Raw genomic sequence first — 26,743 nt, 5'->3', positions numbered from 1 at the left:
CCAAATTCCCAAGGGAACTTGAAATAAGTAGAGATTCTTTTTATGCATATGGAGCTACGGGCGTACAATTTTTCCATGATTACTAACATCCCAATTAATATTATAAATACGGAAGTAAATTTGTTTGTTACCTTTTCACTCGTTGTCTCCTAAGCCAATCTACTTTTAATTTTGCGTTATTCAAGAATTTTTTATTCCGATAAAGGCTATGGCCCCCGAGGATCGAAAATACTGTATTCTTTTGTGGGTGCCGTGTAGTTCTCAGTACCAATATATAAATAAAGAATAGGACCATTCCATCTTGTTTTCGTGGTTGTCGTAAAACGCGTCTAAGGGATAGGCTTATAAACTTGGGATTCTTCTTTAAGGCGATGGGCTAGCGACCTGTCACTATTTGAATCTCGATTCTATCATTAGGCCGGGCAGCTGAACGTGGCCTATGAGTCTATTCAGGACTGTTGGCTCTGTCTCCCCACAAGGGATATAGACGTGATTAAATGTATGTGGCGCTGAATTCGCGCGGGAAAATGCTAGTTTTAATATTTTTTTTCTTTAAACTGTAAAGTCGATCGCCGACTCTATTGGTGTGTCATAGCGTTTATTATACGACCGAGTTGATTACTGTCGTAAAGACTGATGTGCCACTACATTTATCAAGGCCTCGCCCTTTTTAGATAGATAGATAAAACTCTTTATTGCACCATAAGAGTAAAAAATACAAAACAGCACAAAATAGACAGAGATGGTACAAAGGCGGACTAATCGCTTATGCGATCTCTTCTCGTCAACCTTTGCGTGGAAGGTAACCTTAATTTTGGGATTCTTCTTTTCGGCGATGGGTCGTGGGTGACCTCATCCAAGTCGCCTTTTACGACATCCATGGGAAAGAGATGGAGTAGTCCAATTCTTTTGTTGTATTAATGCCGGGAACCACGCGGCACAATCATTGTGACTAGAAAACATTTTGAATATTGCTTAGTCCCTTAGTCGCCTCTAACGACATCATGGTAAAGAGAAAAAGTGATCCTAGTCTAGAGTGTCGGGAACCACACATTCCATTTTATTGTATTTAAAAAAAAGGCTACAAAATGCGCGCCATAAAAAATTATCGCTTCTTATTCTTTCTAAACAAAAGACTCATAAGACCACAAAGTTTCCTCATAATTCCGTTATCTTTTGTGTCGACACAATGGCATACACAACTCTCATTATAAACAAACATAATTATATTACGTCTTTATCCCTTACGGAGAAGACGGAGTCTAACAGTCTCGAAACGACGTATAGACCAAGTTCAACTGGATGGGTTAATATGATGGAATCAAAAAAGGGTTAGGTTCGGAGAATTGCGGTTATAGGCGCACCCCGGGCTCCTCTCCTGGACCCTGGACCAGAACTAACACCAGGAGTTTAACTTCAATGTTTTAGTTAAATAAAGGCTAATAAACTTAGGATTCTTTTTCAGGCGATGTCTTGCGAATCCCTTTTTTACGCCATTGAGCCGAAGTTGACCTTTCAGTCTTTTGAAACTGTTGGCTCTGTCTACCCCGTAGGGATTAAGACGTGATATAATGTGTGTTGACAAAATTAGTTTGTCCCCCTAGCTTTTTATGAACATTGTTCGTAATACTGTCCACGTTTACTTTGTCGCCATTTTGTCTTTCTTTTATATCGGCCATCTTTGTTTGACGTGGGCTTGGCGGCGATTTAGCAATTTCCCGCCAAATGGAAACCATAGGTTGGCCCCTTTTATGTGAATATTGTGCTTCCATTTATTGCTCAACTGAAGGATTATGCATTCAGTAGCTATTTTACATTCATGACAGAGCAATATCTGTTTTATTACTGTGACTATACATGACATTTTCAATTTGAATTTCTTTTGCATAGATTTGTTTGTTTTAAACTGATACATTACTTAGTACGATTTTCTAGATGTTATTTACATCCAGACATTACTTACAAAGGAAATGGGTGTTGTTTTATGTAGTAACGAAGTTAGCGTATTTGTCCTGATACCTACTGAGTTAAAGATTTTTAAAGAAATGTATTTGAAATCGTTGAAGTGAATGGCATTTTCACTCAATCGAAAATTTCAGTGCGAAATGAAACCAATTCTATTTCAAGTTCGATTTGACGTAAGAAGCTGCTTCTGAGCTTAACATATTTATAGAATACCTTAATGATCAGTATAACATAACAAATTTAATAGTCTTATCATTTCAAAGGTTGAATCAATAAACGCGGCTCCATTATGACAAAAAATCGAGCGTCGAAATGCAAAGGGTTAGAATGGAAGGCAGCTAAAATGTCACCGTCCCGGAAATAACTCACGCATAGTTAGTTCGCGGCAAGAAGTCTTGTCGGAAATGACACATTCGGCGGTAGACGGCCGGGAAAATATGGCACGTCACACGTAACATTTGTTAAGTGCCGTGAGACATTTTAGGCACCCCAGATGTCTCGCCAGATGGCGGGAAGATCGTTAAATTCGCAAATTTTATGCTGACTTGTGAAAGACGTTAGACTTGCGAGATACGATTAAATGTGTCAGTGGAATTAAGGAATTGAGAGAAATTTCGCTGTTATCTACCTGCGAAATTTGAATTTACTTACTGTTGAGCCTTTGCCCTATTTTGGCCCTATCTTTGACATGTATAATGAGACAGGCGGGGAAATGATAAGGCATTGTGTGGGGTTTCATTTACTAATATTGATAGATTCAACATACCTACCTAATAATTCTTTTCATATTGTTCATAGTGTGTATTATAAGTATGAATAATAATATGTTTTAATGTGTGAGGTGACCAACATATCTTTCTTCATTACTAACACTGGGCGTGTGACTGAAGGAATGATACACAGCCCAAACAGCTAGATATACTCGTAGAAATTTGAAATAAAGTACGTTAGTTCATGTGGTCTATGAGTACAATAAGAAGGGATTTAAAGATTAAGAGGAATTACAGGGTTTTTTCGTATGGAGCCGCAAGTGAACACTAGTATTTCATCACCTGCGATTAAACAGTCTGTTTGTAAAAAAAATGCATGTTGTAATACTAATACTGAACTTCATTCGGAGAAATCTATTTTGTTATACCTACTCAGTATCCGATTGTCGTTTTAGACATACTATTTGAATCTCAATTCTATCATTAAATCAAATAGCTGAGCGTGGCCATTCAGTCTTTTCAAGACTGTTGGCTCTGCCTACCCGCAAGGGATATAGACGTGGCTATATCCCTTGCGGGTAGGTATGTATGTATGTATGTTTTAGACATACACACATTAAATCACGCCTTTTCCCGGAGGGATAGGCAGAGATTACATCTTTCCATTTGCCCATCTCTGTACTTTCAGTCATTTTAGACGTAGAATTTTTAGGAACTTCATTAACTGGGATTATCACGAGCACTACATATGATGTTTTGTTTTCATTTCAAATGATTAAAAACAGTTTCTCTTTCCAGATATGCCGCAAGGGCTGTTCCACAGGCAATGCGCGTGACCTGAGCGCGAGAACATGGAGATCGCCAACCTTGTACTGACACTCATATGTGTCATCTCCTTCACATGCACCCACGCCAAAATAGGTGAGCTCATTGCTGATAAATATATAATAGCAAATTCATTCTGATTTATCAATCTTTCTGAAAATTTCGCCGAAGCGGCTGAAGTCTTAAACGTTTAACGCATTAAACATTGTGTTTCAAATTCTATCTGGGTTCGAGTAGGCGAGTTTATTTTTGATAACTTCTACGTGATCTTTGGTATTGTTTCACAAAATCTGGAATAATTTATACCAAATTTTTCTTTTTTGTACTTATTTAGGTATACTGCATTAAAACTGAATAATGATCAAACTTATTGATTACACGAGGTCGATATAAGTACAAAGGACATTTTAAACATTGTTTGGATCAATAAGTGCTGTATTATTGAGATAAATTTACTTAAATTGTATATTTTGGATAATGCATATACCTATCTACTTACATACCTCTATAACATTCATGCAAAGTACATAAAATTACTCCAGAAAATTCGCCTATATCGCAAAAGAAATTACATTTATTAGTCTAATGCACCCCGTATAAAAGCCACGTAAAACCGAACCCACACCACCTGCCACATCCCGGGTGTAAACCCGCTGAGATTAGGGTACTTTTATATCTCCTGTCAAGTGGTCACCGCGACGTGATGTGAATTGGGACCCCTCAAGGGCTACCATTAGGACCCACCTGGTGAAATTAAATGACACCTATTATTGTGCTAACCAATTGAGATACGTGACGGTATTTGGATTTGATATTGTGCGATTTGTTGGAAATCGGTGGTAGAGTAGGTATCTGGTGGTTCAGCTATATGACTTAATGAAAGAATTGAGATTTAAATAGTGACAGGTTGCTAGCCCATCGCCTAAGAAAGAATCCCAAGTTTGTAAGGTACCTACAGGCCTTAGTCGCCTGTTACGACATCCATGGGAAAGAGATGGAGTGGTCCTATTCTTTTTTGTATTGGTGCCGGTAACCACACGGCACACGAGACACACATGTGAGATACGTTAAAAATATTTCTGTGGACCAACTTTCACAACGAACTATCGATTTATAGGAGGCTGTGCCAATTAGGCTCTCAAACAAACTGTTCTGATTCAGACGCGGCGATCCCAATTATATAGTTCGCTCAATTAAATCCCGTTACATATGACGCCTGAATTAAGGATCCTATATAAATAGACTGGATTACGGCCGCAATTCTGTTCATTTCAATCGAAAAATTCAGATTATTTTTGTTCTCGTGGGAATTATAGGCCTTCCTGGAGGTAACTCGCGGAACAAACTCTTTTGAGACTGATAAGGGATATAGACTTGATTAATATGTATGTACATACATACATAAATCACGTCTCTTTACCGGAGGTATAGGCAGAGACCACATCTTTCCACTTGCCCCGATACCTGCATACTTCTTTCGCTTCATCTACATTCATAACTCTCTTCATGCAATCTCGTCGGTTTCGGGTATTTAATATTAAATATTTTCAAGAGCAAAAGAGAGTCAAGACGTTCTACGTCTCCGATTTGATCAAGGTATGTATGTATGTCTTGAAATTCGGACATTACCAGATTTCGGATAGTTAATCCTATGTAAACATTAGAACCTGATGAAAGCAGCACGAGGCTGTTTGATCTTTGTTTTGTCTACACGTCACTGTTTGAATCTCATCATGTGTCACTCATTTGCCTTTTGAATTCCAGAACTGACTTTATTTTGATCTAATTTGGATTATCTGACTCTCTCAAGTTTAAGTTTGTACGACAAGAAAGCAGAATTCCGAAAACAGAAGTGCTTATAATCTAAATTCTTTACAAAATTCCAGATTTTCTCAAACCGCTTTCTAAATTTAACCTTTGTTCTCAGTTTGCTCTGTATGAATGTGCATTTGTCCGCGATTATCTATCTTTTCGCTATACCGATTTTGATGTGGATTTCAGGAAAGTGTTTGTATTACAAACTTAACAGACTTCAAAAAAACAAGAATATCGATTGGAGGCGGTTCTCTTTTTACACAAGTTATGAGTCAAAACTGTTCTTAAGACTTTATGTCTTTTTTCTCTTCGTGCCACACGGTACGAATTTCCATGGTAGGTATATGTTAATTATTTAAATATTATAATAATTTACCTACCAATGCTGCATATTCATGCAAGGAGTATTCAAACCGGTCCATTCTTTGCAATATGCATTGATTTGATGGTTTATGCCGCAATATAAGTTTTATCTTTTATATGTAAATCTTGGACATTAATACTATTAATGTTGTTTTCTGGTATTCAATAATAATTAATAAACTTAAAATAAGCAACTGCTGTCATGTTAGGAAAACTAACTGGATTTATGTTTGTATTTAAAATGAATAAATCATGAGTTTCCTACAAATAAATATCATTACATGTTTCCTGTAAATAAATCTCACTTGTAAACATTATGTATGTTATGTTTTTTAAACTTGCAATAGGCTAGTAACCAGCCTTTACCCTTCACTTATTTTTCAAAACAATGCATGGATTTATTTCTGTCGATTCATATCGTAGTAGGTAAGTAATGGTTTTGATACAAATAGAATAATTCGCAATGATATTTCCCTAGATTTTTCCATTCCGCTGTTGGTTATGTCTATCCCGTAAAGTATACACATTCTGAAAGTAATATCATATTTCATTCAACGAATGCTTTAAACATATCATCAAGATACCTCAAAATATAACTGTCAACTTGCCCCTTCAATTCGCCGTCAACAAAAGGTGTTTTATCAGATTTTATTACAGTATTTTAGCGTTATTTATTGTAATATATATTCATGTTATTCATCGGAATTACGATGATTGCTTTGCAAGTCCCCCTGCATGATTGATCAATGCGATCACGCGAACTTTTAACGGTAGGGTTGCGGGTTCAAATCCCGCGTGAAGGAAACCGTGTTGTATTTTGTTCTTTGGATAAGGGATTTCAGATTTGTAGACTTCTACTCGCAGCTTCGTCTGCGTGAATTTAACGCCATATGCAAAAAGCGATACATTTAACGCCATCTACAAAAGAACAATGTAATTAACGCCGTACTTCTGCAAGAGAAGAGAATCAGCTGGTACATTTTATGTTTTTCTTTTTCTCCCAAACCAGTATAGCTGACAATATTCAAGATATCTGCTTCACTCCTTCTTCCTCCTGGCTTTAGTTCCGGTTGCATATTCACCACTCTAGAGTGGAGCTCGGGGCATCTAACCATGGATCCTGGATTGGGTGAGTCAGGTTTTTACACAAAGCGACTCCCGTTTGACCTTTGCAACCTTTGCAGGGGAACCTAACCCGTATTGGATCGATGGTTACACATCCAGTTGCCTGAATGTGCAGGTTTCCCGATGTTTTCTCTCACCGTAAGATATCTGCCTCACTGTTCATAAGTAATTTATAGCTTATAATAAACTCAAAGTTGCAGTTCATCCTATACCTTACCAAGACATAAATACGTGGCCTCATTCGCCCTATAAATAAAACGCTATAAGGCCCACATACGGTAGCTCACCGCACCGTGAAATAACTATCGGGCCTTGATGACTGGATAAAGGACAAAATCGTGCCCCTTGGTATAAGGCCCACTTCACAATAACATGAGACACAACGCGACAATTTATTAGAACGACTCAAAATTAATTTTATCTGTAACTTTAAAAGATTATACATTTTGAGTGTTATTGTGGAGATCTGCTTCTGGAAATTTTGAATATTACCGTTATATCATTCCGATGTTTTAAGATATGACTAAGAGAATTGGCATATTAATGTAGTTCAACTATTACCTGGATTCGGTAAATGTTACATTTCTCTGCAAAGGATGTGGAGGTCAGACGGGAGTAACTTCGTATAAATATTTGACTTTCTCAATCCAGGAACATGGTCTCTCCAGAAATTTTAGATGTCACCGGGACAAAAAGCCTCAGCCACAGCCTGGACGAAAAGAAAAGAAGAAGATCTTAAAACTGAAGACGCTGCCGACAAACACACAATTATAAATAGAAGAAAGAAGAAATAGAAATGCCCATAAGAAATAGAAGGGCCCCAAGCCCCGAAGCACTATAGCTTAGAGTGCAACTGGGAATTCACAAAGATGAGAGAGCGACAGCCCAGGGTAATGTTGAGTAGCTTTATTAAAATGTGTGTCGTGTCTCGTGTCGGTGTGAACTGACCTTTACGCTTACTTTTTGACCCAAGGGACGGGCTGATTGAGTCTGACGAAATGTTATTCGGCTTTTTCTGAAGTTTGCAGTTTGTTTTTGTTTACTTTCTATTTACTTTGTTCAAATATATTTAAAAATATATTTTGGTATACCAATAGCTTTCTTTCTTATAATAGTTTGTATAGTAACCAATTATTTTTAGCTAGCTATAATAAGCCGTTTATATATAATACAGGTAATAAACGCGCATGTAACGTACCTTTATTTTATCTCGGACGTTTAGAGTCATGTTAATCAATGATCCATGGTCTCGGAGCGTGAAAGTTTAAAATAAAAATGTTGCCAGATGTTTTCATTAAATAGTGTATTTGTATTGTATATATTCTTTGTCTATGATCATTAATATTTAGGTATCTAAATGTATAAAGGAAATGATATATATTTCTAATAAGAAATTAAGTACCTATAGGTAAGCCCAGCGCTTTGAAAACAATCGGGTTAGGCTTTAGGTTAGAGTCAGCTAATATGTGTGTGTTCACGAGAAAATAAGCATTACCTAGTTAGATATAAACACACTTGCCCACATTAATCTCGAGCTTAATTAAAATGAAATGGGATATTTTATCGCCATTCCTAATTGGTGATTTTCTTTTGATGTCAGTCGTTAATAACTAGGTCGCACCCAATACATTACATTTTATGCGTCAAGTTCATATTCATGTTGAAATTTACTATTGGAGTACCTATATGTAGGTCGTGATATATATCTATATATATAAAACTCTTCCGTTACTGAGTGACTGACTGACAGACAACGCACAGTCGAAACTACTGGTCGTAGACAGCTGAAATTTGGAATGTAGGTTCCTTGGGATATGTAGGGGAGCACTAAGAAAGGATTTTTGGAAATTCAACCCCCAAGGGGGGGAAAGGGGGTAAAAACGTTTCTATGAAAAATCTTATTCCTTGGGTTTATAAACTTGAAACTTGGCATGAACACGTACATAGGCAAGTAAATATGTTTGACATTATAAGTTTTTTCAAACTACCCTCCAATCGTGATTTAGGGGGTGCGATTGGGTGACTGATTTATTAACGCACAGCCGAAACCGCTCGGTATAGGAGTCTGAGATTTTGAACAGAGGTTCCTTTAGTAACATAAGTGAGCACTAAGAAGGTATTTTTGAAATGTCAACCCCCAAGGGGGGGAAACGGGATAAACTGAGCCGGGGCTGCGGGAAAGTTCTAACGAGATACCGTGGCCCCGGAACGCAAAGGGCAACTGAAGGAACGAGGTGGGTTTTAGTCAGTAAAAGTCTGACACTCCCTTCCGTTCCACCCAGAGCGGGAGAGGTCATTTGATGATTTCCCATCCTTAAAAAAAAAGACTTTGTATGACAAATTTCAGTCGTCTCTTTAAAATACATAATAACATACATAATTATGTACATACATGCATAACATTAATAACATCACGCCTTTAAATCCCTATTTTGTGGTAACACTACCCATACAAACAGCTAAAAGGAAACAAGTGAAGAGACGAAATTTGTCCGCATCCATTTTCACCTAAATTCTTAACGTTAATGAGATTTACTTTTTATTATCAGGTCAACCTAATAGCCTCACATGTACGTATAACTTCGTAAGAATTTTCTTTCAACTCCTAACCGTTGAGGAGTTGTACCTTCCATCATCAGCTCATTCACATGGGATGATGACTATCAGACTATATTTGTTTACACATGTAATCGATAAACTCCGAAACTACTGAATCGATTTCAAACATTCACCATTAGAAAGCTACATCATCCCTGAGTAACACAGGCTATATTTAATTCCAGTTGTAACAAGATTTCAGCCTGTGGAAGAAAAAGCCCTGTCGAGATCATTAAAAAACGCTATATATAACCGAATTACACGTGGGCGAAGCCGCGGGCGGAAAGCTAGTATATACATATATATAAGATCTTTTTAATAATTGAAATTTAACAATATGAAACCTTAGACTCTTGATTAAATTGAGAACATTCTGAATAAACCTTGACCCTCTAGAGATGAGCTGAAAGTGTTCACGATCCTGGATTGAGTAAGTCTGGTTTTTACATAAAGCAACTACAGTCTGACATCCGCAACCAATGCATAACATAATCCATATTGGATCATGTGATTGTACATATATTTGCCAGAATGTTTCGGCTACATCATGATGTCTTACGCTTCGTGTAAAAACATGACTCGCCCAATCAAGAATCCTGGTCAAGAACGATCCTTCAGCGTGGTAAGAAAATAACCGGCATTTATACCAAGTGGAAGAAGTCAGAGCTTCGGTTAGCAATCAAACCAATATATAACCCTAAAGATATACGATACATACATACATACATATGGTCAGGTCAGGTCACGTCTATATCCCTTGCGGGTTAGACAGAGCCAACAGTCTTGAAAAGGCTGAATGGCCACGTTCAGCTATTTGGCTTAACGATAGAATTGAGATTCAACTAGTGACAGGTTGCTAGCCCATCGCCTAAAAGATGAATCCCAAGTTTATAAGCCTATCCCTTAGTCGCCTTTTACGACATCCATGGGAACGAGATGGAGTGGTTCTATTCTTTTTTTTATTTGTGCCCGGAACCACACGGCACAGGGTAGGGTAGTACCTAAGAATTTAACCGGCATTTACACCAAATGGAAGAAGTCAGAGAGTCGGTTAGCAATCAAACTAATGTATAACCCAAAAGTTATACGATAAACTTATCAAAAACAAAAAAATAAGTGTCCATCAATCACCCAAGTTATAACTGTGTCACACAAACGATTATCAACACAGCACACTCTTGAAACACGCACTGTGTGTTTGTTAATGCGTTCTAATCACATGTTGTGGCTGAATAGCTATAAGCTTGATTGATGAACCTATTGGAAGTTAATCTTTAACTGGTCTAAGAATAATTTGTTTCTTCATGAATGAAGTCTATAGAAATTGGGACAATACTATTCGAAGTTCCGTATCTAAAAGCTTAAAACGGGACCCTGTTACTAAGCCTACGCTGTCTGTTCGTCTATTTGTCACCAGGCTGTATCTCATAAACCGCGATAGTTAGAAAGCTGAAATTTTCACAAATTGTGTAGGTATTTTCGTTGCCGCTATAACAACAAACACTAAAAATTAAAAATTCCCATATAACAAACCTAATTATTACATATTTGAATTTGAATTTCATCATTAGCCCATGCAGCTGAACGTGACCTTTCATTATTTTCAAGATTGCTGGCTCTGTCTACCCAGTGAAGAATAGGGAGGTTATTATACTTATGTAACATTAAAAGAAAATCGTAAAGAAAGCTTTGCATGGCCTTTTAGGTTTTATGTATCACTGTTTATTCATATCGAGAGGCAAATGTCTTATTTTATATGCAACTGAGCAGATAAACATCTATTTTATGTGACTTTAGCAAAAAATTTTTAACTTGTAAAAAAATCACAAAAGAAAAATTTAAAAAAAGGTTTTTTGCAAATATTGGTAAAATCCGCGCTGCGTCAGTTTTATTTGCTATGTAACTTGATAGACAGAACTATTAGTTTATTGAACTTTGCTGGGATCCGTTTAGACTGGTCTTTATATTTTTTTTTTTGGATAGAAGTTTATTTTTAGTTATTTATGTGGATTTCGTTCGCGACTCGTATCGGAAAAAAAGGTTGTATATCCCTGACTAATATGCGAATTTTCAGAAATATTATTTATGTAGATAAAGTTTAAAAAATAACAGAGAATATGTACACTATCTTTTGCATTTTATAGTTGGGATATGTGTTTTAAATAGAAGATACATTCATAAAACCATGTCTTTATCCCTTGCGGGATAGACAGAGCCAGCAGTCTTGAAAAGAAGCTCTATGGCTTTATAATAGAATTGTGATTCCAATAGTGACAGGCTGCTAGCCAATCGCCTACAAGAAGAATTCCAAGATTATTAGCTTAATTCCTAGTCACCTTATACGACATGCATCCGAAAGCGATGGAGTGGTCCTATTCTTTAGTACCACACGGCCGGGAACCATACTATTGATAAAATTATACATACATACATATGGTCACGTCTATATCCCTTGCGGGGTAGACAGAGTCATAGTCTTGAGAGGACTGAATGGCCACGCTCAGCTATTTGGCTTAATGATAGAATTGAGATTAAAATAGTGACAGGTTGCTAACCCATCGCCAAGGCAAAATTGACAAATTATAAACAAGGCTTTAGTGCAATTCGCACTTAACATCAACTAATTTATTTATTAATGGTCTTATTAACCCGCTGGTTTGAGTAAATGCGAAAAAATTCGTGAGTGGTGGAACTCATTCGTCATGGCGCATAAAGATTTAACACAAAGCACCTCGCGTTGCGTGATCGACCCCCGCGTGAGTGTTAAGGTGGCTGTCCACTAAATAAAAATAAGCTATATAAGATTACGAATGTCCGTGAGCGATTCAGTAAGGTGCCGGTTAAAATGCGTGATGCGCAGAAAGGCACGGGTTCGAATCACGCCTCGGCTATGCACCAAAGACTATTTTCGAAGTTATATACATTATTTTGAACACTAACTGAAGCTTTAATGGTGAGGGAAAACATTGTGAGGAAACCTGCACTTTCAGGCAACTGGATGTGCAACCATATTAATCCAATATGGGTTAGGTTTACCTGCAAAGTTTGCGGAGGTCAGCCGTTACAAACAGACATGTAGCTTTATCTGTTTATAAGAGCTTTAACGTTCTTTAATAACATAGATTATGTTTTTATCAAAACTCGAGAGAACTAATCAATAGTTCTATGGACATGCAACCTTATAGATACATTGTGTGTGAATGTTTTGTACACTCACACACACCACAGTAACCACATAATAACCCATTTGATTGATGAACATGTTGCCTCGTAAGCAACTGAGTTTTCAGACTCAGTTCATTATTAGATTGCAATTTACTGTACAATTAACTTGGGTTAGTTTAATTGTAACGTTGAAATCCTCGCGTGATCGAATTATTATTTGTAATTTATGCGATTTATGTCAATTCGGTTTGGTGACAGGCGATTATGGTATTTTTGGAAAATCTTTATATGTTGTCATAAAATATAAAAAAATATATAAATTTTTCAGTTTCCTCCTTAAGTTTGATTTAGCAATTACTCCGCCTTTGTACCTCGTAGCCTGTTTGGGATGTACTTTTTGTTCTGTTTCTTTTAGTGCAATAAGGAGTTTAACTTCCACTTTTGATGGATATGGAAACCTTTATGTAGAAATGGTCGGTTTGTTAATGGAATTGTTAATTATATGCAATAGCTCCTCATAACCTTTTAAGCGCTGTTATATGATGCAAAATTTTGAGAAGATTTGTAAGTCGATGAAGGTACCTATGGTTCATCTCTATCCTAATACATTTAACATACATCTATACTAATATTACAAAGCTGAAGAGTTTGTTTATTTGTTTGAACGCGCTTACCTCAGGAATTACTGGTTCGAATTGAAAAATTATATATATTATATATAATTTGTGTTGTATAGATACAAGGCTATATAATATCATGCTGCAACTATTAGGAGCGAAGAAATAATGGAAAATGTGCGAAACGTAAATTATTCATCTTTGAGGGCTTCAATGATGCCCGAAATAACTTCTCCACGCGAAGTCGCGGGCACAGCTAGTTACATATAAAAAAAACAACTATCCTTCTTCCAGATCAGTCAGGTAAAAATCTACATATATTTAAAAACTTGGCAACACGCGAATATATCGTAGCTTTTGAATTTACGAGCCGGCAATTAAGTTATCAGAAGCAACGCAACACGATAACGCTTAGCGGAAAAGCGCGGCATGGAAAAAAAAAAGGTACAAAAATATCAGCCCAACTGGAAACTTTCATTTAATGTAACTTTCAGTCTAGAGAAAGCCTTTAGAAATACGAATACGGAAACAGACTAGGCTTTTTTTTATTAGCAGGTACGAAGTTAATACTGTACAATATTTTTTAATAACATTTTTGTGTGCGTTTGACCTCAATCTGCGTGGTTAGCAAGATGAGGTCTAAGATGGTGCACTCAAGATTAAATAGTGCCTATTAACTCTTACCTTTGAAATCCTGAAGTTATGTTAAGAAATATTGTCAAAGTGCCGTGTGGTTCCCGGCACCAATAGAAAAAAGAATAGGACCACTCCATCTCGTTCCCATGGATGTCGTAATAGGCGACTAAGGGGCAGGCTTATAAACTTGGGATTCTTCTTTTAGGCGATAGGCTGTCACTATTTAAATCTCAATTCTATCTTAAAGCCAACTAGTTGAACTTGGCCTATCAGTGTTTTCAAGATTGTTGGCTCTGTCTACCCTGTATGTATGTATGATAAGCGGAGATAATACCGGCTATTAGTTCAAGTCCTTTGATCATTAAGTATAAATAATTCCTACCAAAGTTCCATTATTTTCCATCCCCTATCTTACATATTCACAAATTGAATCTTCGTTAACCATTCATCCCCCTGTCACGGCCGACCGTTCAAAAGCCATAACATTAATATTCTTAGTGATTTACTCCAGTGGAGATTCAGCCTTATGATTTAACACCACGAGATAGCATATTTCATAAGAAATTAAATTAAGAGAGGTGGTTGTTTCAGAATTTTTCCTTGATTAAAAATTGTGAGATGGTTACTAAAGCTTTATCGACAAATAAGTCCTGAGGTAGAAATTAAATGGGAATTGGGAGATTTTAGATTCTTTTTTATTAAAATATATACCTACAAAGGCAGATTTAATGTTTTTATCTGTGGTTCCCGACACTTACTAATAGGACCACTCCATCTCTTCACCATGGGTGTCGTACAAGGCGACTAAGTTATAGGCTTATAAACTATGCATTCTTATTTTAGACGATGGGCTAGCAACCTGTCACTATTTGAATCTCAATTCCGCTATAATAAAGCTATACTGAACGCCTATCAGTCAGTCAGTTGGCTCTGTCTACCCCGCAAGGGTTATGGACGTAACTATATGGAGGTATGTATAAATGTTTAACATACGTTTAACGTTTATATCTTACGAAATAGTAAGAACCAACAGTCACATGATTCAAAAGTCAAGCATATTTGCATGACCTCATGACCGAACTGCTATGACCGATGCTAAAACATTCAACATTTTGTTATTTCAATATATCAAACAGTGAATACTTAACAAAATATCGCTCGAAACGCAAAAATCCCAAACGAAAACAGTGCTCGAGGTTAAACACTTAGTCAACGTGCAATGTGATGCAATTTCAATTCACAACCCAAAACAAAATTACGTAAATTTTAATTTTCAAGTTCCGCACTAAGAGAACTGAATCGACATACATACATATAATCACCTCAATATCCCTTGCGGGGAAGACAGAGCCAGCAGTCTTAAAAAGTCTGATTGGCTACATTCAGTTGTTTGACTTAATGATAGAATTGAGATTCAAATGGTGACAGGTTGTTAGCCCATCGCTCAAAAGAAGAATCCCAAGTTTACAAGCCTATCCCTTAGTCGCCTTTGTCGTCATCAATGGGAAAGAGATGAAGTTGTCCTATTGTTTTTCTATTGGTGCTGGGAACCACACGGCATTTATAACAAGAGTGAATACTGTGCTCGAAACGCAAAAATTTCAAACGAAAATGATGCTTGAAGTTAAACACTTAGTCAACATGCAGTGTGTTGCGAGATTTTCAAGGATTGCACCGAGAGGTTAAATTAACTCCCATTATAATGCGTAATCCGAGAAAGGGTTCCGAATGAGAAATAATTTTTAAAACAACTCTTAATCCCTCGTAGCGGACTTAAAACTTGAGTGGATGTGTCACTTGCTTATATATTGGTACATATGTACGTACATACATATCTTTCTTCCTGGCTTTAGTCCCGGTTGCATCCTTACCACTCTGGAGAGCAGCCTGGGGTATGCCTTTGACCATTGATCCTGGATTGGTTGAGTTAGGTTTTGACACGAAGCGACTCCCATCTGACCTCCGCAACCTTTGCAGGTAATCCTAAACCGTATTGGATCATGGTTACACATCCAGTTGCCTGAATATACAAGTTTCCTTACGATATTTTCCCTCACCGTAAGAACATCAGTTAGTATTCAAACTAATGTACTTAACTTTCGAAAATGGTGATTGGTACATGACTGAGGTTGGATTCGACTGACGACAGCCTTGAAAAGACTGAAAGGCCACATTCAGCTGTATGGCTTAATGATGAGATTGAGATTCAAATAGTGACAGGTTGCTAGCCCATCGCCTACAAAAAAAATCCCATGTTTATTAGCCTATTCATTAGTCACTGTATTCGAGTTGGCTGTCTGTAGGTATGTTCCATAGTTTTTAGATCTATGGTCATCACAGAGATAGAGGTATTATATCCATATTTTGCCGACTTCTGCTTTGGGCCGCTTACCTTTTCAGGATGCGGAATCAGCTTCTTTTTGAAATATGGCGGTTAGGAATGGGTTGGCTTGGGAACAGTTTGTGTTTTCAAAGCAATAAGAATTCCTTTTTACACAACTGTCAAAAAGGTTTTGTTCTCATTATTTGGGTATATCTATCTTGTAGGGATTACATCTATCTTATTATTTGGGTTATTAATTGGACAAAAAATACAACAAACATACATACATATGGTCACGTCTATATCCCTTGCGAGGTAGACAGAGCCAACAGTCTTGAAAAGACTGAATGGCCACGTTCAGTTATTTGGCTTAATGATAGCATTGAGATTCAAATAGTGACAGGTTGCTAGCGTGACGTATGACTATAGACTTGACTATATGTGTATGTATGTGTGTTAAACAAAATTCTTTTTAAAATATCTGAAAGTACAAACGACAAAGCTAGCTAACGCGTGAACGTTCATGAAAGTAATCAGCGTAGTGTGCAAAAGAGGCGGCAGATTGGATTACTGAGTCAGCGGGTACCTAATGTACTTACTTACTTCGTAAACGGGTTGGTGTAAATTAAAATAAGATAGTTATATTTACCAAATATATGAACATTCTCTGTGGCGCAGCGGGAATTCGCTTGTCTGTGACACTGACTAAGACTGACTAACTTTGTGACTGGAGGTCCCGGGTTCGAATCTCGGCCAGGGCCATGATAAGAAAAAACGTTTTTTTGTTGGCCTGGTTCTTGAATATATATCTAATATTAATATTTATAATTAAATGTAGTATCGTTGGGATAGTATCTCGTAATACTAGTCTCCGACTTACTTCTAGACAAACTCGATCACTCTGTCACATTTTCGATACATTTCTCACTGAACTTTGACATTAAATTCAAGTTCGAAAGTTACATAACAAGGGATCCAAGTTTGTACGTAATCCTTAGTTCAACACAGCTCCATTAATTGTTATAATCATGCCCTATAGCATATGTAAGCACTTGAAAATACGTTCAAATAATTTAAACGATTATACATATATAATGCGTAATTTTATAACTTTCCGTGGTAGACTTTCCGCTATATTCAAATTAATTTTAATAATTAAATAGATCAAGAATTATGCCTAGTGATTCCCGACTTATTGGAACACTAGCTGTGCCCGCGACTTCGTCCACGTGGAATAGTTATTTTTGGCATCATTGAAGCCCTCAAGGATCAATAATTTTCCTCGTTTTTTTTTCACATTTTCCATTATTTATTTGTTCATTATAGTTGCACAGTGATATTATATAGCCTTAAGCTTTCCTCGATAAATGGTCTGTTCAACGCAAAAGGAATTTTCAATTTGAACCAGTAGTTTCTGAGATTAGTGCCTTCAAACAAGCAAACAAACTCTTCAGCTTTATAATATTAGTATAGATGACGGCTTCATCTCCTTTTCGAGGACGTAACAAGAGGCGGCTAAAGGAATAAACATTCACATCTAATGAATGTTTATTATCGAAAAGAAAAACATAGTAACTAGTGCCAGTTGCTTCTTTACAGTGTAAGTTATTAATTTCTTGGAAAGGTTTAAACTGGGTGTCTTTAGAAACAGACTAGCAATCTCTTTTTATATTCCAGATCCATAATAATTAAAATATTCTGCTAAATGCGAGTGTTTATTATTTTTATTAAAAAAAGCGATATGTTACTAATTTTATTATTCAAATTAAATAAAACTTAACATTTTGCTAATCAGTAATTCCTTCAGTAGTTGTAAGTTGCTTAGCACTTAATTGTATTATATGCTAGTCCGTTATCCAATCTGTGGTCTGCCATGATAAAAGTTGTTTGTGAATTGAATTAAATATTATGTACATAAATTCATATTATATTTTAGTCAATATCAGTTCATACAACAGTAACCACGGTATTATATTATTGAAGGAACTCAAATTCTAGTATAAAATTAAATGAATTTTAGACCGCACCCATGATTCTTGGCTACTTATGCTTATTATTATGTACGAAAATTTAACATCATAATTGACAACTCATAAATTAAATACCTACATACATACAAACAAAAAACACGTCTTTTTCTCGGACGGGTAGGCAGCGACTACATTAAGTACTCGCTATTATTAACGAATCGTAAGCACCGATCATAAATTGTATATCCAAGTCAATTGAACAAGGAAAAGAACTTTTACCGCATTGTAATGTAACAAACTAAGTACATTACACGCTTACTCGGTAATCCAATCTGCGGCCCGCCCCCGCACACAGACCCACAGAGCTCAGACGCCCGAGAAACGCTGCCGGATTGTTCCACTCCGCCCTACCAGTCGCTCCTACATTGGGGAAAAGTCGCTCCAACAGTGGGGCAAAGTCGCTCCAACAGTAAGGCAAAGTCGCTCCAACAGTAAGGCAAAGTCGCTCCAACAGTAAGGCAAAGTCGCTCCAACAGCGGGGCAAAGTCGCTCCAACAGTAAGGCAAAGTCGCTCCAACAGTGAGGCAAAGTCGCTCCAACAGTCAGGCAAAGTCGCTCCAACAGTTAGGCAAAGTGAAACGCCTTTATATTCTCAGTGTAAACTGTCTCACTAATTATGTAGATTGCAATTATATATTTACTTCCTCCTGCTTTAGTCCTGGTTGCATCCTCACCACTCTGGAGAGGAGCCTGGAGTATGTTGCTGCGTGGTCTCCGGCGTATAAACAGAAAGAACAGGACAGGATGTCGTAAAAGGCGACTAAGGGATAGGGTTTTAACTTGGGATTCCCCTTGCAGCTGTTGGGCCAGCAACCTGTCATTATTTGAATCTCAAATTCACCGTTAAGCCATACAACTGAACGTGGCGTTTCAGTCTTTTCGAAACTGTTGGCTTTGTCTACTCCGTAAGAGTTACAGATATGACTATCTTTATATATACCTTACCAAATAAATCTAGGGGGCTAGTACCCATTGGGAATCAAAGGGTTTTTTATGTTAGCCTTTTAGTTTAGAGGCTATTATATACGGAGCAGTGTGGAACAAACCACCCACCCTTCCTTCTCTTTGCTCTGTGCGGTCCGTAAATAAAGCATGAAACGTTGGACATGACACGCAAAACTATTGTTGCAGTTAAAAGCCACTACGTTGTAAGATTTTGTGAAACAATCATTTCACTTGGGAGAATTCAGCTTAGAAGAATTATTACTAGCTTTCGCGAGGGGTTACGCCCCTGTGGGAATTTCCGGAATTAAGGAGCTTGTGTAAGGTTTTGTTTGTGGTTAACTATCTGTTTCTCTTGAAGATAAAGTCTGTCTCTTTGTCCAATACTTTATCGAAAACAAAGTTTTTCGTGATAATTAAAAAAATCTTTCCTTGTTATTATATTAGTAGATATTGACATTATTAGGGTTGCTGATTGATAGTCCACTGTCGATATTCAAATTCAAATTTATAATTGTTATTCATTATTAAGGGATATTTCAACATCACTTAATAATTGTTATCTTTTGGTCTCACAACATTAGTTGACGTCAAATAAATTACTTCAAACTAAGTTTACTGCTGCCTCCAAAGCGTCAGTGCAGAAAAAGCGGTAACAAACTGCACTGCAGGATTTTTTTTACTAACGTTAACTACACAATTATGCAAACTTATAATTGAAATGTGGAAGCGAGAATACATTGTTATGATTAACAGGCCACGTTCAGCTGTTTGGCTTAATGATTGATTGACATACAAATAGTGATAGGATTCTAGCCCAACGCCTTAAAAAAGAATCAGCCTATCCCATAGTCGCCTTTTACGATATTCATGGGAAAGAGATGTGACCCTGTTTATCCCACAAGGGACACATACGTGTATGAATATTTAAATGAAGACATCAGAAGTAGCTTTACTCTAACTAAAAATGTCAACGCCCTTATCACCACGAACAGATGGACGGATTCTTTAGCCACAAGATAAATGTGGAACAAAGAATTTATTTTGACACATCTCCGGAGAGAAGTCCTACCCGTGCGTTAGGTCCATTACGCAGTTTTTCGGACTATGTATAGGTAGGTACATTGACTAATATTAAAACACGTTCTACCAAAAACAAAAAACAGAGCAAAGCTCGGTCAACCATGTACTGAATATTTAAATGAAAACATCAGAAGTAGCTTTACTCTTACCTACTAAATTTCAACGCCCTTATCACCACGAAAAGATGACGGATTCTTTAGCCACAAGATAAATGTGGAACAAAGAATTTATTCCAACACATCTCGGGAGAGAAGTCCTACCCGTGCGTTAGGTCCATTACGCAGTTTTTCGGACCATGTAGGTACATAGTTTGCGGCGTCCCTAAGGCAAACTGACTGGTTTTTGTGTGTTCGTTCGGATACAGGAAGTACTGTTTACTTATATTGTTTTATGTATGTACTTTTGCTGTAGCTATAATATTATGTATATTTTGTACTGACGAAGACGAAGAAGAAGAATGTTACATGCTTTGTTCTTAATTTTTTTTAGAAATTCCGGCCGAATTTCTCTTTAAAAATTATGAATTTATGATGCGTAGGTAATATTTTTCTTACTGCGAGTGAAAACACATACACGCACACATAGACACGTCTATATCCCTTGCGGGGTCGACAGATTCAATAGGCTTGAAAGAAATAGTTCAGCAGTATTGGAATAAAATAGTGACAGGCGATCACCTGCAAAAAGATTTCCATGTCTTACGACGTCCATGGGAAATAGATAGAGTAGTCCTATTCCAAAATTCTGGGAACCACACGGCACAATTCAATTCAAATTTAATACAATTCCCGTTCGGCTTGCATTCCTGGAAATTGTGAGTGGTTTCGTCTTCAGAATTCCCGTGTATAACTATAATGGTTACTGAACAATGCCTTTGGTAACTTCTGGTTAGTTATGTGATCCGTTTTCGGTGGTCGATGCGGTGTCGGGTTTATTTTGTAACAATAATGTTACCGTAATCTATACATAATACTACACATGCTTAAAATATTTTGTATAATAAAATTTATTGTTTTTACTGCCAGTGACAATACACACACACACACACACACACACATAGGCACGTCTATATCCCTTGCGGGGTAGACAGGACCAACCGTCTTAAAAATACTGATAGGCCTCGGCTCAGCTGTTTGGCTTAATGATTGGTGATTATTTGTACTTATAAATATATAAAGAGTACTTAATAGGAAATAGCAACATTTTATTTTCTTTCTCTTAACATTTGTCCTATGTTCGATTACTATGGAGAGGAGCTTGCAACATTTTATTTTCTTTTTCCTAACTTTTGTCCCATATTCTTTTACTCTGGAGAGGAGCTTGGCATTTTAATAAGAGAAATGTGAAGAGTATAAATCATCAATCATCGTCTGCAGGCTGTTGTCCCGAGTCCCGGCTATGACTGTATTCCCTAGGGAGGAGTTTGTGGTGTTTTGACCTTACCTAGCTGGAATTATGGTTTTTGCCTTAATCACCTTTTATTGATACCAACGGAACAGGGATGATGTGATCCTAAGGTACATTCTGAAAATGGTGTAGATTCGAATCCAGCAGTAATTCATTAGTTGTAAGTTTTACCAAATTGAATCATATCATTCCCACCTAGTCTATTCTTATTGCTACGGGAAAAAGATACATACATACATATATCACGTCTATATCCTTTGCGACGTAGACAGAGCAACTTGAAAAGACTGAGGGGCAACGTTCAGCTGTAGGTAGGTAAAGATGGAATTGAGATTCAAATAGTGACAGGTTGCTAACCCATCGACTACTAAAAGAAACCCATGTTCAAAGCACTTCTCTAGTCGCTTTTTACGATATCTATGCGAAAGATATGTAAAATGGTCCTATACTTCAGTGCCGGTAACCACACGGCACAATTAAGATAATGAAAGACATTCTTAATCCAACTAGATCCTTCTTAACCCTAAGTTAACGATTACTTCTGTTTCATACTTACTAACACGCATTAATTAAAAGTAACTTTTCACGTTCATATCTGTATTAGTTTTCTCCACTCTTAGAATCTAGTTTAAATTTTTCTGTTTATTTTGTTTCAGGATACTTCTGGCACATCACAGATTTCCACTATGACCCGTTGTACACATCGCAAGGCGACACTAGAAGACGTAGGTACAAAGCATGTTCACATTAGTTGCTATAAATGTTAATAGTCATATTTTTTTCCATAATTACGTAACTATACTTTAATACTTAAATTCAATCTATACTTCTATATATCTATTTAGTTTGTTTGTTTGAACGCGCTAAACTCAGGAACTACTGGTTCAACTTGAAAAATTCGTTGCGTTGAATCGACCATTTATCGAGGAAGGCTTTAGGCTATATAACATCACGCTGCAACTGTTAGGAGCGAAGAAATAATGGAAAATGTGAAAAAAAAACGGGGTAAATTGTTCATCTTTGATGTCATATCATGTGATCATCTATTCAATGATGCCCAAAATAATTATTCCACGCGGACGAAGTCGCGGGCACAGCTAGTATTCTATATAAATCATCGTTCTTTTAGCGTTTGTTCTTATTGCATTCTTGTTTTGTTTGTTTGTTTGTAAAAACATTATTGCACATAAAAAGAAATATAACAAATGACAAAACAGTCATTGGCGGCTTAGAAGAATAAAAACAATGGCGTACATATTCTGTAGACAAGATTCTTTATTTATATTTAACTATTTATTAAATTTATATATTAAAAGGCAAAGCCTGCTATACATTTGCATATGTATGCCAGCTGGCTTTGCATGTTAATATTTAAATGTGAAAATAAATCTATTCTATTCAGTGATCTTGACGTGAAAGATGGGCAAAAAACACTTTCATATTATGATATTAGTATATATGGATTCTTTATTTAAGTAATAATACGCTTGACCTCAATCTGACTGGAAGTAAGGAAGATGAGGCCTAAGGTGGTTCACACAAGCTCAGGTAATGCCTCACATAGTCACTCTTACCTTGAAAATCCTTACTTATTCTTTCTCTTTTGATATTCCCGGTTGTACCATTCCAGTGCCGTGTGGTTCCCGGCACCAATACAAAAAAGAATAGGACCACTCCATCTCTTTCCCACGGATGTCGTAAAAGGCGACTAAGGGATAGGCTTACAAACTTGGGATTCTTTTTAGGCGATGGGCTAGCAACCTGTCACTATTTGAATCTCAATTCTATCATTAAGCCAAATAGCTGAACGTGGCCATTCAGTCCTTTCAAGACTGTTGGCTCTGTCTGCCCCGCAAGGGATATAGACGTGAACATATGTATGTACCATTCCAAGGTCTGTTTACATTTTTTTTTTAATTTTTGCACAGATTGTCGGAGAGCTGACGAAAGGGGTAGCTCAGGACACCACAGAGCGCTTGGCCGTTATGGGGACTACTCGTGTGACAGTTCATTGGAACTTATCGAGTCTGCCGCGCGGTACATGCGAACCAGACATTCTGAGAATGTCGAATTTGTTCTGTGGACTGGGTGTGTATTTTTTTCTTATAAGAAACGGAATTTCTTTCTGCATGTCTGTTCCCGTGCCGTGTGGTTACCGGCACCAATACAAAAAAAAAATAGGACCACTCCATCTCTTTCCCATGGATGTTGTAAAAGGCGACTAAGGGATGGGCTTACAAACTAGGGATTCTTTTTTAGGCGATGGGCTAGCAACCTGTCACTTTGAATCTCAATTATATCGTTAAGCCAAATAGCTGAACGTGGCCATTCAGTCTTTTCAAGGCTGTTGGCTCTGTCTACCCCGCAAGGGATATAGACGTGACCATATGTATGTATGTATGTCTGTTCCCCGACATCTACAACTCAGGGGAATTCAAGGCCTCAAAATCGCGAGGATATTATGTAGATCGTTTTTAAACGCAATTAAATTACCAATATTTTTTTTTATGTTGACTCACCTGATAAGCCACCTGATACGTATATTATATTTCATTAATGGTAAATTGACTCAATATTATAATTTTGTGCCGTGCCATATGTATGGTTCCTGGCACCAAAAGAAAAAGTGTCGTAAAAGGCGACTCAGGGATATGCTTATAAACTTAAGATTCTTCTTTTAGGCATGGCAAACATGTCACAATTTTAATGTGACATCTGAACGTGGCCTATTGGTTATTTTGAGACTGTTGGTTCAGTCTACCCCGTAAGGCATATAGATATAAAATTATATGTATGAATATATGTAGGTATAATTTTGTGAACAGTGTCTAAATAGTATTTTGTGAACAGTGTATAATACTTGTCTCTCAGATTGAAAACAAAACTCTATTACATAATTTTTTTAAATGTCCTTTAGACAAAATTATATAAATAACCAAGATTATTTATTAAACAAATCATTAAACTCAAGAAAATTCCTCAAACAGTGACATCATCGCAGCAAGATACACAGGCAATGAGGAAGAAAAGTACCAGGCTATCAGAAACATGACGGAGCTGTTAAGTAGAACCTTCAGCTCGCACTTCGTGTTCCCAGTGCTAGGCCACTTGGACCCGGCGCCTTCGGTCCAGCTGACCAATTTATGGATGCACTGGCTGCCTTTGGAGGCGTTACAAACTTTTCAAAATGGTAAGGAAACATGGATTTTTTAAGGTACACGTAGTCTTAAGATCATAGATACGCAGATATTGATGACGAAAAGTACCAGGCTATCAGAAACATGACGGAGCTGTTAAGTAGAACCTTCAGGGCAACTTGGACCCGGCACATTTACTGACTTTTCAAAATGGCGAGGAAAAAAGCATCAATTTAATTATTGAATTCCTTTTTTACGTACGATTATTCGAAATATTTATTTTAGTTTAATTTTCGTTTATGTTAAAACCTGACTTAATCAATTCACAATCGCGGTCACATGCGCAGGCGCACCCCATGCTCACGTCAATTGTAGTTTTTTATTTAATTCTTCTGCAAATGAATATTTTGTTGTCATTATGTTTTTTATTTCTCAGGTGGCTACTACACAATAGAGCAGTCATATAGCAAGTTAAGAATAGTCGCGTTAAACACCAATTTGTTCAACATTAGAGAAGCCAATGGGGTCCAAGCTAAGCGCCAATGGGAATGGCTGGACGCCGTACTAGAAAAGGCTACTACTAATAAAGAAATGGTGAGTGTTGTCGTTTTTAACCGACTTCAAAAAGAAGGAGGTTCTCAATTTGGACCATTTTATTTTATATTCTTATTTTTGGGGTCTTGTTCATGCGTTAAGTTGAATTATACCTACATACAATCAAGTTGACTAAGGTCACGTTCAGATGGAATGAGATTCAAACAGAGACAGGTTGCTAGCCCATCGCCATAAATAAGAACCCCAAGTTTATAAGCTTTTCCCTTGATTGACTTTTACAGTCTGCGTAGGAGTAGAAGTAACTGATACACACTATGTTTTTTTTTGCTTCCAGACTAGCATAAAAGCTTGCACTTGAAGATGTATATGCTACTATTCCCTTTATCATCTTTTCCAACAATTTTTGACATTTACGTCTTTTACGATGTTTTTTATCATTTTACTACAAAGAGCTCTGCTTTATTGAGTTAGAGGCAAACACACTACGAACTTAATAAATATCAAATAGAAATTGTTTATCTTTTGATTTTATGCATAAGTATATTTTGCTTAAAGCTTCGCTTTAGAGGGACCGTAACAATGGTGTATCTTAATCTTCCTGAAAACTGTTGTTCCCTATTATCCTTTAGTCAACAAATCCCGTATTAATAGTTGGAGTTATCTAATGCAATAAAATCTAGTATAATTCTAGTAATTTGTAACACACCATCAATCAAAATTATGTAGACCTGCTACGCCTTGCTACAAAGTGCTACGAAAAGCTACGAAGTGCTACAAAAAACTACAGAGTTATACACAAAATATCATAAAATATTTTAACTCTCCTTAGATACTGTCTCAATAGACACAAAATTTAATAATGTCCATCCATGAATAAAAAAAATCATATTAACCGACTTGTAAAAAAGAGGAGGTTCTCAATTCAACCATATTTTTTTATATAGTAAAGTAGTGACTTGCCTCTAGCTTCGTTCACAATAAACTAAAATTCTCGTTGCTTCCGTTCCAAATACTAATCTTATATATAAAATTCTCACGTCATAGTGTTCGTTCCCGAACTCCTCCGAAACGGCTTGACCGATTCTCATGACATTTTGTGAACATATTGAGTAGGTCTGAGAATCGGTCAATATCTATTTTTCATACCCCTAAGTGACAAGGGCTCTCCACTTATAAATAACTTTAAAATTATTTATATGGCAAAACAACGTTTGCCGGGACAGCTAGTATATATATAAAAAAGCCAATGTTTCACCCAAGAGAAAAAAACTATTTTTAAGCAAAATTGAAACATACAGATTTCAGATCGTATTATATAAATAGAATAATAATAAATAAATGGACCTATATCGCTACACGTAACGGTATGAAAGTGGAAAACACTAAAGCGATCCATCGGCTTAGCGAAACCTTTTTAAAAATTACTTCCCCGTACAATTTCGAAAGC

At 36.8% G+C, this 26,743-nt stretch overlaps 1 protein-coding gene across 2 annotated transcripts in view; it reads left to right on the top strand.

The window, feature by feature from the left end:
* LOC106130340 (acid sphingomyelinase-like phosphodiesterase 3a) overlaps nucleotides 1-26,743 on the top strand; it is a 45,454-nt gene that overhangs the window by 5,895 nt on the left and 12,816 nt on the right. The window contains exons 2-6 of one of the 2 annotated variants that reach the window (XM_060945796.1): nucleotides 3,474-3,596; nucleotides 22,261-22,329; nucleotides 23,533-23,692; nucleotides 24,592-24,794; nucleotides 25,178-25,335. In XM_060945796.1, the coding sequence (XP_060801779.1) occupies nucleotides 3,527-3,596; nucleotides 22,261-22,329; nucleotides 23,533-23,692; nucleotides 24,592-24,794; nucleotides 25,178-25,335 (660 nt within the window). In that variant the 5' untranslated portion in view covers nucleotides 3,474-3,526. Of the gene's footprint in view, nucleotides 1-3,473; nucleotides 3,597-22,260; nucleotides 22,334-23,532; nucleotides 23,693-24,591; nucleotides 24,795-25,177; nucleotides 25,336-26,743 lie in introns of those variants that run through there. The other variant, XM_060945797.1, reaches the window with a different exon arrangement.

The sequence above is a fragment of the Amyelois transitella genome, chromosome 9, assembly GCF_032362555.1.
Source record: "Amyelois transitella isolate CPQ chromosome 9, ilAmyTran1.1, whole genome shotgun sequence".
NCBI lineage: Eukaryota > Metazoa > Arthropoda > Insecta > Lepidoptera > Pyralidae > Amyelois > Amyelois transitella.
Note: the sequence above shows the minus strand (reverse complement) of the source record. Positions and strands in the feature narration are given on the sequence as shown.